The sequence below is a fragment of the Molossus molossus genome, unplaced genomic scaffold (assembly GCF_014108415.1).
Source record: "Molossus molossus isolate mMolMol1 unplaced genomic scaffold, mMolMol1.p scaffold_m16_p_14, whole genome shotgun sequence".
NCBI lineage: Eukaryota > Metazoa > Chordata > Mammalia > Chiroptera > Molossidae > Molossus > Molossus molossus.
In genome coordinates this window covers 85,139,283-85,158,434 of record NW_023425349.1, presented here as the reverse complement: position 1 = coordinate 85,158,434, position 19,152 = coordinate 85,139,283, and the positions used below count along the sequence as shown (strand labels likewise).

The window sequence follows — 19,152 nt, the reverse complement described above, 5'->3', positions numbered from 1 at the left end:
GAATTTCTACTCACTAATACAAGGAATTGTGTTTCCTACAGATCTGCAGGTGTGTGTGTTCATCTATACAAACATATGAACAACAAGAAAGGATGTCATTTTTGTAACAGAGCAATAAATACATTTGAAAAGTTGCTTCATGAAATATAGAAGACAGGTTTATCATTTAAAGTTCTCTATTTGGCAGGTTCTCCAGGGAGGCCGCACCAGGGGTTTCCTGGTGCCTTGGACATTGTGGAGCCTATTACCAGAATTGGTTTGAGACAAGAGATGTAGGGAACCTTGTAATCCCAGAAGATTCTGAGACCTGGAAAAATAATGGATATCTACAAGGTACTGAACCATCTAAATAAGGATTGATCATTAGTGGAGAGGTTTGCGCTTCAGAACCGGTCCATTGGTGAGAGAGAGAATCACCAGTGTTAAAGAAATACATACCATAGTAGCCATCTTTGATATACAGTGAGCTGCCTCCAAATCCAAACATCCCTCACCAGGTCTAGAGCTACCAGACGGCTAAAATGGGGACACAAAGAAACAACACCAAAAGGAAAGAAAAAGAGGAATCACCAGAAAAGGAACTACAGGAAATGGAAGACAGCAACTTGTCTGATAAAGAATTCAAAGCATTAATTTTAAGGGTGCTCAAGCAATTTGGTGAGAACTATAAGCAACTTAATAAGAATTATGAAGAGCTCACTGGGAAATACTTCAGCTTAAAAAAAGAGGTAGAAGCTATGCATAAAAATCAAGAGGAAATAAAGAATGACATAGTGGTTATTAAACATACCTTAGAAGGGTTTAATAGTAGATTAGAAGAAGCTGAAGACTGAATCAGCGACTTAGAAGACAAGGTAGAATAAAGCACTCAAATAGAGCAGCAAATGGAAATTAAAAAGCAGGAGGAAAGTTTAAGGGAGCTGTGGGACAAAACAAAACATAACAACATTCGCATTATAGGGATACCAGAAGAAGAATCAGAGAAAGAAAAAGAGAGCCTGTATGAAGAAATAATGACAGAAAACTCCCCTAAACTGGTGAAGGAAAAAGTCACACAAGTCCAGGAAACACTGAGCTTCCCAAGCAAGATGAACCCCAGAAGATCCACAGCTACACACATTATAATAAAAATGACAAACATTAAAGACAAAGAAAGAATCTTAAAGGAAGCAAGAGAGAAACAGAAAGTTACCTACAAGGGAGCTCCCATTAGACTGTCAGCTGATTTCTCAATAAAAACACTGCAGGCCACAAGGGAGAGGCATGAAGTGTACAAAGCAAGGGTCTGAATCCAAGACTACTCTATCCAGCAAGGCTATCATTCGAAATTGAAGGAGAAATAAAGGGCTTCATGGATAAAAAGAAAAAGCTAAAGGAATTTACACAACCAGACCAGCACTGCAAGAAATGATGAAGGGACTGTTGGAAGAAGAAGAAGAAACACACACACGGGGGGAGCACAGACATAAAATTAAAATGACAACTAATAACTGTCTATCAATAATTACCTTAAATGTAAATGGCTTAAATGCTCCAATCAAAAGACATAGGGTAGCTGACTGGATAAGAAAATAAGACCCATATATATGCTGTCTACAAGAGACCCACCTCACAACAAAAGACTCACACAGGAGGAAAGTGAAGGGATGGAAAAAATTTTCCAGGCAAATGGAAATGGAAAAAGAGCTGGTGTAGCAATACTCATATCTGACAAGATAGACTTCAAAACAAGGGCCATTATAAGAGACAGAGAAAGTCACTATATAATATGAAAAGGATCAATCCAACAAGAGGATATAATCCTAGTAAACACATACGCACCCAATACGGGAGCACAAAAACATATTTAAAAATTTCTGGAGGACTTCAAGAAAGAGATCAATAGCAAAACGACCACAGTGGGTGAGTTTAACATGCCACCGACACCACTGGATAGATCTTCTAGATAAAAAATTAACAAGGACATAGAGTTCTTACAAGACAAACTAGATCAGTTGGACTTCATTGATATCTACAGAACATTGCACCCCAAAGCTGCAGAATATACATTCTTCTCAATTGCACATGGGTCATTCTCAAAGATAGATCACACGTTAGAACACAAGGCAAGTCTCTACAAATTCAAGAACATTGAAATCATATCAAGCATCTTCTCAGATCACAGTGGCATGAAACTAGAACTCAATTACAATAAAAACACATAAAAACATTCAAACACTTGGAAGCTAAATAGCATGTTATTAAACAACAAATGGGTTACTAATGAGATCAAGGAAGAAATTAAAAACTTTCTGGAAACCAATGAAAACAAACACACAGCAACACAAAATCTATGGGACACAGCAAAAGCAGTCCTGAGAGGGAAGTTCATAGCACTACAAGTCTACCTCAAGACACAAGAAAAATTCCTAATTGACTTTCTAACCCTACAACTTAGAGAACTAGAGTGTAAACAAAAAGAAAAACCCAGACCTAGTGGAGGAAGGAAATAGTAAAGGTCAGAGCAGAAATAAACGACATAGAGACTAAAAAAAAAAAAAAATTCAAAAGATCAATGAAACAAAAAGCTGGTTCTTTGAAAAGATAAACAAGATCGATAGACCTTTAGCCAGACTCACCAAGAAACAAAAAGACAGAAACCAAATAAACAAAATCAGAAATGAAAGAGAAACCAAATAAACAAAATCAGAAATGAAAGAGGAGAAATACACAGGATCATTGAAACATACTATGAACACTTACACGCCAACAAATTGGACACTCTAGGAGAAATGGACAAATTTCTAGAAACACACAGCCTCCCAAAACTGAATCTGAAGGAGATAGAAAAGTTGAACAGACCAATAACAAAGGAAATTGAAGATGGAATCGAGGAACTCCTAGCAAACAAAAGCCCAGGTGCAGATGGCTTCACGGGGGAGTTTTACCAAACATTCAAAGAAGATCTAATACCCATTCTCCTCAAACTATTCCAAAAAATCCAAGAAGACAGAACACTTCCAAACTCATTTTATGAGGCCGGCATAATCTTAATTCCAAAACCGGATAAAGACACTACAAAGAAAACTACAGGTCAATATCCCTGATGAACACAGACGCCAAAATCCTTAACAAAATATTAGCAAATTGGATCCAGGAATACATCCAAAAAATTATTCACCATGACCAAGTGGGTTTCACTCCGGGCATGCAAGGATGACACAATATTTGTAAATCAATAAGTGTGATAGACCACATAAACAAAAGGAAAGATATAAACCATATGATCATATCAATAGATGCTGAAAAAGCATTCAACAAAATCCAGCACCCATTTCTGATAAAAATGCTCAACAAGGTAGGAATAGAGGGGTCATATCTCAACATAATAAAGGCCATATGTAAAAAACCTACAGCCAATATCATACTCAATGGGCAAAAACTAAAAGCATTCCCCTTAAGAATGGGAAGAAGACAGGGATGCCCACTTTTGCCACTCTTATTTAACATAGTACTGGAAGTCTTAGCCACAGCAATTAGACATGAGGAAAAAATAAAGGGGATCCAAATTGGAAAGGAGGAAGTGAAACTGTCATTATTTGCAGATGCCATGATATTGTATATATAAAACCCTAAAGACTCCATCAAAAATCTACTAAACTTAATAAATGAATTTGGCAAAGTAGCAGGATACAAAATTAACGTCAAGAAATCGACAGCTGATAAAACAATTATGGGAAGACAACGGCAGGCAGGACCGGAGGGAGTGTGTGAGAGAGTGAGCTAGTGTGTGAGAGAGTGTGAGTGGACATGAAAGTTGAGGACCAAACCTGAGCAGTGCAGAGACATGGAGCAGAAGGTTCCTGTGCTGTGGATAGGAGCAGGAGGCTACCTCGGTAAGCAGCTCTTCAGGGCACTTCTCCCTGCGCCACGGGGAGGTCGCACCATTTTGGAAGATCCTGGGTCTTTTCTGGGAGGAGGCAGCGGGAGTGGATAGGGCCCAGCAACCTGAATCCACCAGTGCACGTGGTACCATCGGACCAGTGGACACTCTGTGTCAACACAGACCAGTGCATAGTAGTGGAGCTCCCAAGGTGCCGGTTGCGGAAGCTCTAACAGCCGGAAGCCCAGCACAATCCCCCACGGTAGCAGTCCAATCAGAGTCGAGATGTACCCCCAGCAACAGAGGCTAGGGAGCAGACATCCATCTTTAGGCAACAGAAGCACAGACCAGAAGCTGAGACCCATCCCCAAAAACTACAGCAAAAGCTGAGCAGGAGTTGAGCCCCATGGGGCAGCAGCACTCCCCAGCCACTAGCAGCAGCACCTGGGACTCCACAGAGGCCAGTGCGATCCAGCAGCTCACAAGAGCAGTGGGAAGCCAGAGCCCGAGAGGGACTGTGCGATCCAGCTGCCCGCCCACAGGATCTGCAAGGTGCAGGGGCACCAGAGAGGCCTCTTCGACCCAGTAACCCACAAGAGCGGTAGGAAGCCAAAGCCCTAGAGGGACTGTTGCGATCCAGCTGCCTGCCCACAGGACCTGCAGGGTGTGGGGGCACCAGAGAGACCTGTGCGACCCAGAAGGGACTGTAAGATCCAGTTGCCAATGATACATCAGATAAGGGTTAATTTCCAATATATATAGAGCGCTCATACAACTCAACAAAAGGAAGACAAAGAACACAATTAAAAAATGGGCAGAGGACCTAAATAGACACCTCTCCAAAAAAGACATACAAATGGCCATGAGACATGTGAAGAAATGCTCAACATCACTAATCATCAGAGAGATGCAAATTAAAACAACAATGAGGTATCATCTCACACTTGTCAGAATGGCCACCATCAACAAATCATCAAACAACAAGTGTTAGCAGGGGTGTGGAGAAAAGGGGACTCTAGTACACTGCTGGTGGGAGTGCAGACTGGTGCAGTCACTGTTGAAAACAATATGGTGTTACCTCAAAAAGTTAAAAATTGAACTGCCATTTGACAGAGTGATTCCACTTCTAGAAATATACCCTAAGAAAACTGAAACACCAATCAGAAAGAATATATGTAACCCTATGTTCATAAGAGCACTATTTCCAATAGCTAAGATCTAGAAACAGCCCAAGTGTCTGTCAGTTGATGAGTGGATAAAAAAGCTGTGGTACATGTACACAATGGAATACTATGCAGCTGTAAGAAAGAGAGAGCTCTTATCCTTTGAGATGCATGGAAGGACCTGGAGAGTATTATACTAAGCAAAACAAGCCAAGCAGAGAAAGACAAATATCACATGATCTCACTTATTTGTGAAATATAATGAACTAAAGAAACTGATGAACGAAACTGACCCTGAGACATAGAGGTGGGGTACAGACTGACAAGCCTCAGAGTAGGGGGGGTTGGAGGGGAAGAGATAAACCACAGAACTTATATGCATGTATGCATGACCAATGGACAAAGACAACAAAGCTTGGGATGGGGGGGGAGGGTGTCAATGGGGGAAAAAGGAGAAAAATCTGTAACAAAAACAAATTAATAAAAGAAAATAATAAATTTTTAAAATAATAATAATAAATAAAGCTCTGTATTTTGTTAAACAACGCAAAGATTAAAATTATCGTTAGATGTTTTCTTTGAAAGAACATGCTTTGGATTCTTACCGTATGCTAAGATAAAAGGATTCCAGCAAGTTTTTGCCAACAGTTGACCAATTGTGGGGAACCTTTCAATGACTGTACCCGAATCCTATAATAGAAAATTACATTTTGGTCAGTAAAAGTGTCTTATACAACTCAGAAAGACTTAACTGACACTGAGTTGACGGAGCTTAAATGCTTCCTGTTTAGTATGTATTTAAGTACAAAAAACAGGATTAGAAAAGATCTTTAGATAAGTTATTCAAATAAAGTCTAACAAGTAACCACCCTTCCTTCATCTTTAACCCAGGTCACCAAAACTAAGATGCACAGCACATTTAGTTAAAATCAATTCTGTTACAAAATTAACTTCATTTCACTCATCCTTAACAGTCAGGTGACACAATTTGATTTAAAAATAACAAAAACCATATAATAGTGAAAAGACATTAAGGGTTATTAATATCTTTATAATCCTTTATCTTTATCCTGGAGTTTTATTCTAACTTAATAAAAGAGGTTCCTTACTCGGCTCCAGAAGGGCTATTACAAAGAAGGTTTATGAGTACAAGAATTCTGGAACTTGTAAAAGAAATAAAAATAGCCAAAGCATAAAGATATATATCTGTGTTTATTACTATTTTGATTACTGTATGCTAAATGGCATCAGATGCAGTCTACAACCTAAAACCCAAAACAAAAAAAGACCAACTAAATAGAAAACAGCTTAAGATTTTAAAATATACATGTTCTTGTACAACTGGCCCTTTTCCCACTTCTTTACCTTTCAAAGACAGTTAAAAAATAAGACCAAACTGAGATAATGTGCAAATAAGCTGAAATGATAAGCATTTCCTACTGCTGCAGCAAAAAATTCCTCACACTGTCTCAGCATGTAGGCCAATCTTAGACTTCCTAGGACCACTGTAAGGTTAAGTTACAAAAGTCTTAACAATTTTAAAATTAGCATTGGTTGTTCATACAGAATGCATCTTTCCTTAGAGTGTCAAAAGACATATGAATTTATATCATCAACATGAATTTTTCTTCAAAGTTCCTACTTGCTTCTTTGATTAGGAGAATAAAAGTATAACACAGGAATGACTATGTTAAATGACAATTATGCTTTTCATCTTGAAGTTAGACAAAAAGTATAAAACAAATACTTTGGTAATATTAAAACATTAATTCATAAAAATATCTATTGCAATAAAGACCATACCAAAATGAAAATATATCAAACCATAATAAGTTATATGACACTTGTAAAAACATTCAAAATCTTAATATCCACAAGAAAAGACCACTTGAAATATCTGTAAGAAGAGATCTTAACATTTATCATTTCTTGGGAGAGTCTACTTTAAAACCGGACTGAGGAAAAGGTAAGCATTTCAGCAAACTTCAATATTTACAAGATGCAAAGGCCTTTAAAAAAAAGCTGCCTATTGAAATGTTTTAGTTTTACCACGTGAAAAAAAAAGAATCCCAAGTCTTGTTTATGAAAAAGCAATCTGAATGGTCAGGAAGTCTCACGTGACAATATAACTAGTCAAAAAGAAAAGACTGAAGTCATAATGAATCAAAGAAAAGGAAACCACTTCCTGTCTGTATTACCTATGAGAATTCGTCTTTCTACCCCTTCATTACATTAGGTTAACACCACAAATTCCTGACCTTGGATCAAATTCAGGTGAAATCTGGTAAAGAGTCCCTGTTATCACAAAGTAACTTCATTAACTTTGGTCTACTACTTACCATCTCTTTCAAGACTTCATATATCTGCCTCAGGAACTCCTGAAACTGAGGTAGGTGATGGCAGATGTCTTGCTGGGTTTCTGAAGAGGAGGCCTGGCCCCATACAGAAAGCTTCCCCATCCAAAACTGATATTCAGAATAAAGGCCTACTGAATCTTGAGCCATCTCAAAAAGGCCAAGGTGATGTACCCTCGCAGTGGCCTGTCAAGCACTGAAGGAAACAGTGAGCACACATCAAATCTAGAAGGGAGAAAGAGTCATTTCCTTTTTATTGTTGACACTATTACAGATGTATCCTCTTTTTCTCCCCTTTGCCCACCTCCATCCAGACCTCACCTTCCCCTCCCCCTGACCCTTACTACACTGTTTTCTGTGTCCATGGGTTATATGCACTATGTTCTACGGCCAATCCCTTCACCTTCTTTCATCCAATCTGTATGTATGCCATCTTTAAAGAAGTGTCTATTCATGACCTTTGCCCATTTTTTAAATGGATTGTTTATATTACTGGTGTTGAATTGTATGAGTTCCTTATATATTTTGGAAATTAACCCCTTATCAGATGTATCATTGGCAAATATGTTCACCCATACAATGGGTTCTCTTTTCATTTTGTTGATGGCTTTTCTTTTGCTGTGCAGAAGCTTTTCAGTTTGATGTAGTCCCATTTGTTTATATTTTCCTTTGTTTCCCTTGCCCTAAGAGATATATCAGAAAAAATATTACGAGATGTCTGAGATTTTACTACCTATGTCTTCTAGGATTTTTATGGTTTCACTACTAACATGTAAGTCCTTTATCCAGTTTGGTTTATCCTTGTGTAGTGTAAGTTGGTGGTCTAGTTTTATTGTTTTCTAATACCTGTCCATTTTTCCCAACACTATTTTTGAACAGACTGTCTTTACTGGAATGTATGTTGCTGTCTCCTTTGTGAAATATTAATTGACCATAAAGGCATGGGTTGATTTCTGGGCTCTCTGTTTTCTTCCACTGATCTGTGTGCCTGTTCTTCTGTCAGTAGCAGGCTATTTTGATTACTGTGGTCTTGTTGCATAATTTGATATTTGGCATTGTGATACCTCTTTGTTCTTCTTTCTCAAGATTACTGCAACTATTCCAGGTCTTTTTTAATACCATATGAATTTTTGAAACATTTGTTCTACATCTGTAAAAGATACCATTGGTTTTTTAATAGAATTTGTGTTGCATCCGTAGATTGCTTTGGGTAATATGGACATTTTATTTCATTTATTTTTTTTGTTTTAATTTATTAATTTGTTTTTGTTACAAATGTTTCTCATTTTACCCCATTGACACCTCCTCCCCTTCCCTACCCCATCCCCAGGTCTTTTGTCTATGTTCATTAGTCATTCACACATGCATGTAAGTTCTGAGGTTTATCGTTTCGCTCATAAACCCCACCTCCTCTGAGTCTTGTCAGCCTGTAATCCACCTCCATGTCTCTGAGTTAACTTTATTCAGCAGCTTTTTTAGTTCATTATATTCCACAAACAAGTGAGATCATGTGATATTTGTCTTTCTCTGGTTGGTTTGTTTCGCTTAGCATTATACTCTCCAGGTCCTTCCATGCCATCTCAAAAAATAAGAGATCTCTCTTTCTTACAGCTGCATAGTATTCCATTGTGTACATGTACCACAGCTTTTTTTTCCACTCATCTACTGACAGACACTTGGGCTGTTTCCAGATCTTAGCTATTGGAAATAGTGCTGCTATGAACATAGGGGTACATATATTCCTTCTGATTGGTGTTTCAGTTTTTGTAGGGTATACTGATAGAAGTGGGATCACTGGGTCAAATGGCAGTTCAATTTTTAATTTTTTGATGTAACACCATATTGTTTTCCATAGTGGTTGCACCAGTCTGCATTCCCACCAGCAGTGTACTAGAGTCCCCTTTTCTCCACACCCTTGCCAACACTTGTTGGTTGATGATTTGTTAATGGTGGCCATTCTGACAGGTGTGAGGTGATACCTCACTGTTGTTTTAAGTTGCATCTCTCTGATGATTAGTGATGTTGAGCATTTCTTCATATGTCTCTTGGCGATTTGTATGTCCTTTCTGGAGAGGTGTCTATTTAGGTCCTCTGCCCATTTTTTAATTGGATTCTTTGTCTTCCTTTTGTTGAGTTGTATGAGCACTCTATATATTTTGGAAATTAACCCGTTATCTGATGCATCATTGGCGATTATGGTCTCCCATTTGGTGGGATGTCTTTCCGTCTTGATGGTTGTTTCTTTTGCAGTACATAAGCTTTTTAGTTTGATGTAGTCCCATGTGTTCATTTTTTCCTGCTTCTGTTGCCTTAGATGTTACACTAGGGAAAATTCTGCAGCTTACAATGTCTGAGATTTGGTTGCCTACATTTTCTTCTAGAATTTTTATGGATTCATGAGTCACATTTAAGTCTTTTATACATTTTGACTTTATTCTTGTGTATAGTGTAATGTGGTGGTCTAGCTTCATTTTTTTGCAGGTAGCGGTCAAATTTTCCCAACACCATTTATTGAAGAGACTGTCTTGACTCCACTGTATGCTCTTGACACCTCTGTCAAATATTAATTGAGCATATTGTCTTGGGTCAATTTCTGGGTTCTCTGTTCTGTTCCATTGATCTATCTGCCTCTTCCTGTGCCAGTACCAGGTTGTTGCAATTACAGTGCCTTTGTAGTATAACCTGAAATCTGCTGTTGTGATCCCTCCTACTTTGTTCTTCTTTGTCATGATTGCTGTGGCTATTTGGGGGTCTTTTTTGGTTCCAAATAAACTTTTGGAGTGTTTGTTCTAGTTCTGTGAAGTAGGTCATTGGTATTTTGATGGGGATTACAATGAATCTATAGATTACTTTGGGTACTATGGATATTTTAATGGTGTTAATTTTTCCAATCCATGAACAAGGTATATGCTTCCACCTTTTTATATTTTCCTCTATTTCTTTTTTCAATGACCTACAGTTTTCTGTGAAGAGGTCCTTTACTTCTTTGGTTAAGTTTACTCCTAGGTATGTTATTTTATTTTGCCACAATGGTAAGTGGCATTGTGTTTTTCATTTCTCTTTCTGTGATTTCATCATTGGTGTATAACAATGCTGTCGATTTCTTGACATTAATTTTGTATCCTGCTACTTTGCCAAATTCATTTATTAAGTCTAGTAGATTTTTGATGGAGTCTTTAGAAAGTTTTCTTTGTATAGTATCATGTCATCTGCAAATAACGACAGTTTAACTTCTTCCTTTCCAATTTGGATTCCTTTTATTTTTTCTTCATATCTGATTGCTATGGCTGAGACTTCCAGTACTATATTAAATAAGAGTGGCGAAAGTGAGCATCCCTGTCTTGATCCTGTTCTTAAGGAAAATATTTTTAGTTTTTGCCCACTGAGTATGATGTTGGCTGTAGGTCTTTCATATATGGCCTGTAGTATTTTGAGATATGAACCCTCTAATCCCACATTGCTGAGTGTTTTTATCAGAAACAGGTGCTGGATTTTGTCGAATGGTTTTTCAGTCTAATGCTATGATCATATGGTTTTTATCTTTCCTTTTGATTATGTGGTCTATCACACTTATTGATTTGCAAATATTGTATCATCCTTGCATGCCCGAGGTGAAACCCACTTGGTCATGGTGAATAATTTTTTGGATGTATTCCTGGATCCGATTTGCTAATATTTTGTTAAGGATTTTGGCGTCTGTGTTCATCAGGGATATTGACCTGTAGTTTTCTTTGTAGTGTCTTTATCCGGTTTTGGAATTAAGATTATGCCGGCCTCATAAAATGAGTTTGGAAGTGTTCCGTCTTCTTGGATTTTTTGGAATAGTTTGAGGAGAATGGGTATTAGATCTTCTTTGAATGTTTGGTAAAACTCCCCCGTGAAGCCATCTGTGCCTGGGCTTTTGTTTGCTAGGAGTTCCTCGATTCCATCTTCAATTTCCTTTGTTATTGGTCTGTTCAACTTTTCTATCTCCTTCAGATTCAGTTTTGGGAGGCTGTGTGTTTCTAGAAATTTGTCCATTTCTCCTAGAGTGTCCAATTTGTTGGCGTGTAAGTGTTCATAGTATGTTTCAATGATCCTGTGTATTTCTCCTCTTTCATTTCTGATTTTGTTTATTTGGTTTCTCTTTCATTTCTGATTTTGTTTATTTGGTTTCTGTCTTTTTGTTTCTTGGTGAGTCTGGCTAAAGGTCTATCGATCTTGTTTATCTTTTCAAAGAACCAGCTTTTTGTTTCATTGATCTTTTGAATTTTTTTTTTTTTTAGTCTCTATGTCGTTTATTTCTGCTCTGACCTTTACTATTTCCTTCCTCCACTAGGTCTGGGTTTTTCTTTTTGTTTACACTCTAGTTCTCTAAGTTGTAGGGTTAGAAAGTCAATTAGGAATTTTTCTTGTGTCTTGAGGTAGACTTGTAGTGCTATGAACTTCCCTCTCAGGACTGCTTTTGCTGTGTCCCATAGATTTTGTGTTGCTGTGTGTTTGTTTTCATTGGCTTCCAGAAAGTTTTTAATTTCTTCCTTGATCTCATTAGTAACCCATTTGTTGTTTAATAACATGCTATTTAGCTTCCAAGTGTTTGAATGTTTTTATGTGTTTTTATTGTAATTGAGTTCTAGTTTCATGCCACTGTGATCTGAGAAGATGCTTGATATGATTTCAATGTTCTTGAATTTGTAGAGACTTGCCTTGTGTTCTAACGTGTGATCTATCTTTGAGAATGACCCATGTGCAATTGAGAAGAATGTATATTCTGCAGCTTTGGGGTGCAATGTTCTGTAGATATCAATGAAGTCCAACTGATCTAGTTTGTCTTGTAAGAACTCTATGTCCTTGTTAATTTTTTATCTAGAAGATCTATCCAGTGGTGTCGGTGGCATGTTAAACTCACCCACTGTGGTCGTTTTGCTATTGATCTCTTTCTTGAAGTCCTCCAGAAATTTTTAAATATGTTTTTGTGCTCCCGTATTGGGTGCGTATGTGTTTACTAGGATTATATCCTCTTGTTGGATTGATCCTTTTCATATTATATAGTGACTTTCTCTGTCTCTTATAATGGCCCTTGTTTTGAAGTCTATCTTGTCAGACATGAGTATTGCTACACCAGCTCTTTTTCCATTTCCATTTGCCTGGAAAATTTTTTCCATCCCTTCACTTTCCTCCTGTGTGAGTCTTTTGTTGTGAGGTGGGTCTCTTGTAGACAGCATATATATGGGTCTTATTTTCTTATCCAGTCAGCTACCCTATGTCTTTTGATTGGAGCATTTAAGCCATTTACATTTAAGGTAATTATTGATAGACAGTTATTAGTTGTCATTTTAATTTTATGTCTGTGCTCCCCCCGTGTGTGTGTTTCTTCTTCTTCTTCCAACAGTCCCTTCATCATTTCTTGCAGTGCTGGTCTGGTTGTGTAAATTCCTTTAGCTTTTTCTTTTTATCCATGAAGCCCTTTATTTCTCCTTCAATTTCGAATGATAGCCTTGCTGGATAGAGTAGTCTTGGATTCAGACCCTTGCTTTGTACACTTCATGCCTCTCCCTTGTGGCCTGCAGTGTTTTTATTGAGAAATCAGCTGACAGTCTAATGGGAGCTCCCTTGTAGGTAACTTTCTGTTTCTCTCTTGCTTCCTTTAAGATTCGTTCTTTGTCTTTAATGTTTGTCATTTTTATTATAATGTGTGTAGCTGTGGATCTTCTGGGGTTCATCTTGCTTGGGAAGCTCAGTGTTTCCTGGACTTGTGTGACTTTTTCCTTCACCAGTTTAGGGGAGTTTTCTGTCATTATTTCTTCATACAGGCTCTCTTTTTCTTTCTCTGATTCTTCTTCTGGTATCCCTATAATGCGAATGTTGTTATGTTTTGTTTTGTCCCACAGCTCCCTTAAACTTTCCTCCTGCTTTTTAATTTCCATTTGCTGCTCTATTTGAGTGCTTTATTCTACCTTGTCTTCTAAGTCGCTGATTCAGTCTTCAGCTTCTTCTAATCTACTATTAAACCCTTCTAAGGTATGTTTAATAACCACTATGTCATTCTTTATTTCCTCTTGATTTTTATGCATAGCTTCTACCTCTTTTTTTAAGCTGAAGTATTTCCCAGTGAGCTCTTCATAATTCTTATTAAGTTGCTTATAGTTCTCACCAAATTGCTTGAGCACCCTTAAAATTAATGCTTTGAATTCTTTATCAGACAAGTTGCTGTCTTCCATTTCCTGTAATTCCTTTTCTGGTGATTCCTCTTTTTCTTTCCTTTTGGTGTTGTTTCTTTGTGTCCCCATTTTAGCCGTCTGGTAGCTCTAGACCTGGTGAGGGATGTTTGGATGTGTATGCAGCTCAATGTATATGAAATAAGGCTATCATGCCTCCCAGATTGCATGTCACCTCTTGCCTGCTGTGGATCCTGGATGACTGACTACTGGGGGCTGGTATTGGTGTGTCCTGGTATATGCTGCTGCTGGATCACGTCGGTCCCTCTGGAGCTGTGTTCCCAACTGGTAGCTGGTGCCACCTGTAGCTGTATATAGCTCAGGCCCTGTTGGAGCCGAACTCCCTGCCCGTACCATGGGCAGCTGGATCACACAGTCCCTTTGGAGACCCGCCTCTACACCTATTTTTGGGTATCTGGGTCGCACAGGCCTCTCTGCTGCCTCAGCACCCCGCAGGTCCCGTGGGTAACTGGATCACACAGTTCTTTTTGTGACCTAGCTCTACGCCTATCTTGTGGGCTGCTGGGTCACACAGGCCTCTCTGGTGCCTCAGCACCCTGCAGGTCCCGCAGGTAACTGAATCACACAGTCCCTTTGGAAACCCAGCTTTATGCCTATCTTGTGGGCTGCTGGGTTGCACAGGCCTCTCTAGTGCCTCAGCACCCCGCAGGTCCCGCGGGTAACTGGATAGCACCAGTCCCTCTTGGGCTCCGACTTCCCACAGTTCTTGTGGGCTGCTGGGTCGCACAGGCCTCTCTGGTGCCCCCACACCATGCAGGTCCCATGGGCAGGCAGCTGGATCGCACCAGTCCCTCTTGGGCTCTGGCTTCCCACCGTTCTTGTGGGCTGCTGGGGCACACAGGCCTCTGTGTCCTGCTGCTGGCAGCTGGGGAGTGCTGCTGCCCTGTGGGACTCAACTCCTGCTCAGCATTTGCTGTAGTTTTTGGGGATGGGTCTCAGATGCTGGTCTGTGCTTCTGTTGCTTGGGGATGGATTCTGCTCTCCAGCCTCTGTTGCTGGGGGTATATGTCGACTCTGATCGGGCTGCTACTGTGGGGGCTCCCAGCCGTCTGTGGCTTCTGCAACTGGCACCTCCTTGACAGCTCCATTACTGTGCACTGGTCTCTGTTGACACAGAGTGTCCACTGGTCCGATGGTGCCAGGTGCACTGGTGGCTCAGGTCGCTGGGCCCTCGCCACTCTCACTGCCTCCTCCCAGGGAAGACCCAGGATCTTTCAAAATGGTGGGACCTCCCCGCGGCACAGGGAGAAACGCCCTGGAGAGCCATTTACCATGATAGCCGGCTGCTCCCATCCACAGCACAGGAAACTTTCGCTTCACTTCTCTGCACTGCTAGAGTTTGGTCATCTACCTTCACGTCCACTCACACTCTCTCACACACCAGCTCACTCTCTCACACACTCACCCTCCCTCCAGTCTTGCCAGCCACCATCTTCTCACACCAGTATGGACATTTTAATGATGTTAATTCTTTCAATCCATGAACACCGTATATGCTTCCACGTATTTATATCTTCCTCAATTTCTTTCTTCAAAGTCCTATAGTTTTCCAAGTACAAATCCCTTACCTCCTTGGCTAAATTTACTCCTAGGTACCTTATTTTTGTTGTTGTTGTAATAGTAAATGGGATTGTTTTCTTAGTATCTATTTTTGATAGTTCATTATTGGTGTATAAAAATGGAAAATGAAACATTTTAAAAAGGATCTTTTATTGGTGCCTTCACAATTAACTGATGAGTAAAAAGGGGATCACTAGAGACTAAAATAGCATTCTTTCTGTGGAGTCATCTTTGAATTATTTTAAAATGTGTCATCCAGCTGTAGCTCCACTCATTACCATCTGAACTTTTTATCATGAGTAATGTAATTATACCAAAAGTCATTATACCTCCACAGGCACATGCTAATTATGCACAAAAAGCACAGATGATAATACTTTATATCTTCTTTTTAAGATTGAGCTATTTTTAAATGTTCAGAATATGAAGTTTCTGTATTTTAATATAATGGGATATAAAAACATCAATGGACATTTAATAATAGTCTGTGTCTAAGAAACATTTTTGAAGTTTTATTTGTATTTCTGACTTCTTATTTGGGTGTTAAAAAATAAATAAAAGGCCCTGGCCAGTTTGGCTCAGCGGTTGGAGCGTCGGCCTGCGGTACAGAGAGACCCGGGTTCGGTTCCCGCTAAGGGCACGTACCTTGGTTGCAGTTTGTCCCCGGCCCTGGTTGGTCGTGCGGTGGCAACCACTCGATGTGTCCCTTCACGTCGATGTTTCTCTCTCTCTCTCTTCCTCTCTCTCCCTCCCGCTCTGTCTGAACAAAAAATGCAAAAATGTCCTCGGGTGAGGATAAAATAAATAAATAAATAAATAAATAAATAAATAAATAATTAATAAAAGTTCTATGCATTACAGTCTAATAAATTTTCTTCCTGGTTTCTCTTCATTTCTTAGAAAAATGGTATAATAATTCATTTCACAAACACTGAACAATCTAATTTAAAGACTGCCATATATGCGTGATCTCGTTCATTCACAAGAAATCTTATTTTAGTAAAATATGATAAACCCCAATTACTGAGGGGGTGTACTATCCCTAAGTGACAGAAAATAAGCTCATAACCTTGACTTACCACACCTGAAAGTACACACTGAACAGAACAGAGGAATAATGCAGTGAGCATGTGCCTCAGGCAGAGCTAGGAAACTGACTCCAGGTGCTCCACTACCATCCCAGCCTCCTGGCCATCCTCACCATGGGAAGCTCACCAGGCACAGAAGGGAGGTCTGCTTCAACAGTTATAGGCATGTATTTGTTTATTTATTTATTTACCTCACCCGAGGACATTTTTCCATTTTTTTGTTCGGATAGAGTGGGAGGGAGAGGGAAGGAGGGAGGGAGAGGGAGGGAGGGAGGGAGGGAGAGGGAGGGAGGGAGGGAGGGAGGGAGAGAAAGAGAAACATGGATATGAAAGGGACACATCGAGTGGCTGCCACCCGCACGACCAACCAGGGCCGGGGACAAACTGCAACCGAGGTACGTGCCCTTAGTGGGAACCGAATCCCAGTCTCTCTGGACCACAGGCCGACACTCTAACCGCTGAGCCAAACTGGCCAGGGCAGTTACAGGCCTTTAAAGACTCATCCTTTTCAAGGATGACTCTCAGCTATCTAACTTCAAAAGACTATACTCTGCAAGTAGTGAGTTTAAATCCTCACCAGCAAGAAGTAACAGAAAACAGGCTGCCAATTAGATGCCAAAAACACTAACAAAGAAGGTTCTTATTACTAAATAAGAAAAAAAATTAAGTAGATTGTACAATTGCCCTGGCTGGTGTGCCTCAGTTGGTTGGAGTGTTGTCCCATGCACCAAAGGGTTGCCGGTTCGATCCCCAGTCGGGGTACATGGGGTAGCAAATGACTAATGTTGCTCTCATATCAATGTTTCTCTTCTCTCTCTCTCTCTTTCTCCCTCCCTCCCTTCCTCTCTCTCTAAAATCAATAAAAACTTATCTTCAGGTAAGGTTTTTTTAAAAATCTAGACCAGAAAGATGAAAGTTTTAAAATGGTAATAAAATTTGAGTTTAAAAGAAGTTCATGTTAGGGAAAAAGAAAAAAGAAAAAAGCTTTCAGAATAGAGGGAATATATGCATTCTGTCAAATGGCACATATAGCCAAAAGTGATCCTTCCCCTTCTCTCATTGTCCTTCTCATCCAGTCATCACCAATACCGGTGAGTTCTATCTCCAAAATACAGCCACACCTTGTTGTACTGTGCTCCACTTTACTGTGCTTCTAGATGTTGCACTTTCATCTCCATGGAGACAAAATTTCCACCAGCAAAAAAATTATGATTCATTGAAGGCTCAGATGATGGCTAGTAATTTTTTAGCAATAAAGTATTTTTTAATTAAGTTACATACATTTTTTAGCCATACTGCTATTGTACACTTCATAGACCACAGTATGGTATAAACATAACTTTATATACACTAGGAAACCAAATAATTCGTGTGACCCACTTTATTGCAGTGTTCTGGAACAAAAACCACAATATTTCTGACATATGCCTGTATGTGTGAGTTGATTCAATTTCACCTACTGCTTTTCACCTCTACTGCCTCCATCCCATCCCATCCCATCCCATCCCATCCCATCCATGTCTTCCCTAGAGTCTTCTACTTGGTCCCACCTGCTCCTCTTCTCCAATTCATTCTTTTTTTTTTTTTTTTGGTACGTGCCCCTGGTGGGAACCGAACCTGGGATTCTCTGGTCCGCAGGCCAACGCTCCAATCACTGAGCCAAACTGGCCAGGGCTCCAATTCATTCTTAATGAGAACAAACAACTCCATTAACACAACTGACAAAATAACTTTCCCAAATGTATATCTGACCCAGTACATCCCTGCTTCAATTCTCCCCATCCCCACCAACAGCTTCCTTGCAAAGAAACCCTAACTCCTAGTAAAATGAAAAATTCCAGCTTCTTACCAGAGTCTCTCAGGCCTTGCAAAACACAGCTCCATTGACCCTCCCACCTCCCAGGAAGACAAAAGTTTTTAAATGGTACTAAAATTTTAGTTTAAAATAGGTTCATGTTTTTTAAAAAAAGAAAGGTTTCAGAATAGAGTCCAGTCCAGGCTTCTCATCTGTTTCCCCAACAAGCCAAACCACCTCCTGTTTCCAGACCTTTCGGCTGATGCCTCCACAACTATCAGATCAGTAATTACCCTGGCATTCATCTGTTCACTTACTTACTGCTTCCTCCAGGGAATTAGTATGTAAATTTCATCTTCCTCAATTGTCGCACACCTGGCAAGCACTCAATAGATACTAAATAAAGGATTGAACAATTCACTGATATTTTTAAAAGTATAGTTTTGAGCTAAATGCTGTAACAAAATGCTTTTCCAGCCCTGGCCAGTTTGGCTCAGCGGTTGGAGCGTCGGCCTGCGGTCCAGAGAGACCCGGGTTCGGTTCCCGCTAAGGGCACGTACTTCGGTTGCAGTTTGTCCCCGGCCCTGGCTGGTCATGCGGATGGCAGCCACTCGATGTGTTTCACATCGATGTTTCTCTCTCTCTCTCTCTCTCTCTCTTTCTCTCTCTCTTCCTCTCCTTCCCTCCCACTCTATCTGAACAAAAAGTGGAAAATTGTCCTCGGGTGAGGATAAAAAAAAAAAAAAAATGCTTTTCCAGATAAAGTATTTTAATTTTTAAAAGACAGCCCCTCCCCCCAAAAAAATTTTAGGTATTTTTATGTTATTATTAATTATTAATATCCCATTTTAGAAATATAGCTTTTACATACACACATTTACTATGCTCTTGGGAATATATTAAATACTTAATGTCCAAAGGAAGTAACTGCTAGTAAACAGCAGAACTATGATTATGGGACTTGAATTCAGAGAGTCTGGCTCTAAAGTCAATCCCCTTAAATAAAGAACTAAACTCTAAACTGAAGAAACAAATTGAGTAATTTCTTATATATCTTACATGGCTCTAGATGCAAATCAGTTTAGATATTTGGAGACACTAAATTGAAGAAC

At 39.6% G+C, this 19,152-nt stretch overlaps 1 protein-coding gene across 8 annotated transcripts in view; it reads right to left on the bottom strand.

The window, feature by feature from the left end:
* FANCC (FA complementation group C) overlaps positions 1-19,152 on the bottom strand; it is a 236,858-nt gene that overhangs the window by 188,882 nt on the left and 28,824 nt on the right. For 2 of the 8 annotated variants that reach the window (XM_036260701.1, XM_036260698.1), the window contains 2 exons: positions 7,365-7,604; positions 5,631-5,715 (listed from right to left, as the gene is read on the bottom strand). In XM_036260701.1, coding sequence (XP_036116594.1) covers positions 5,631-5,715; positions 7,365-7,529 — 250 coding nt within the window. In that variant the 5' untranslated portion in view covers positions 7,530-7,604. The other 6 variants (XM_036260703.1, XM_036260699.1, XM_036260700.1 and 3 more) reach the window with 6 other exon arrangements.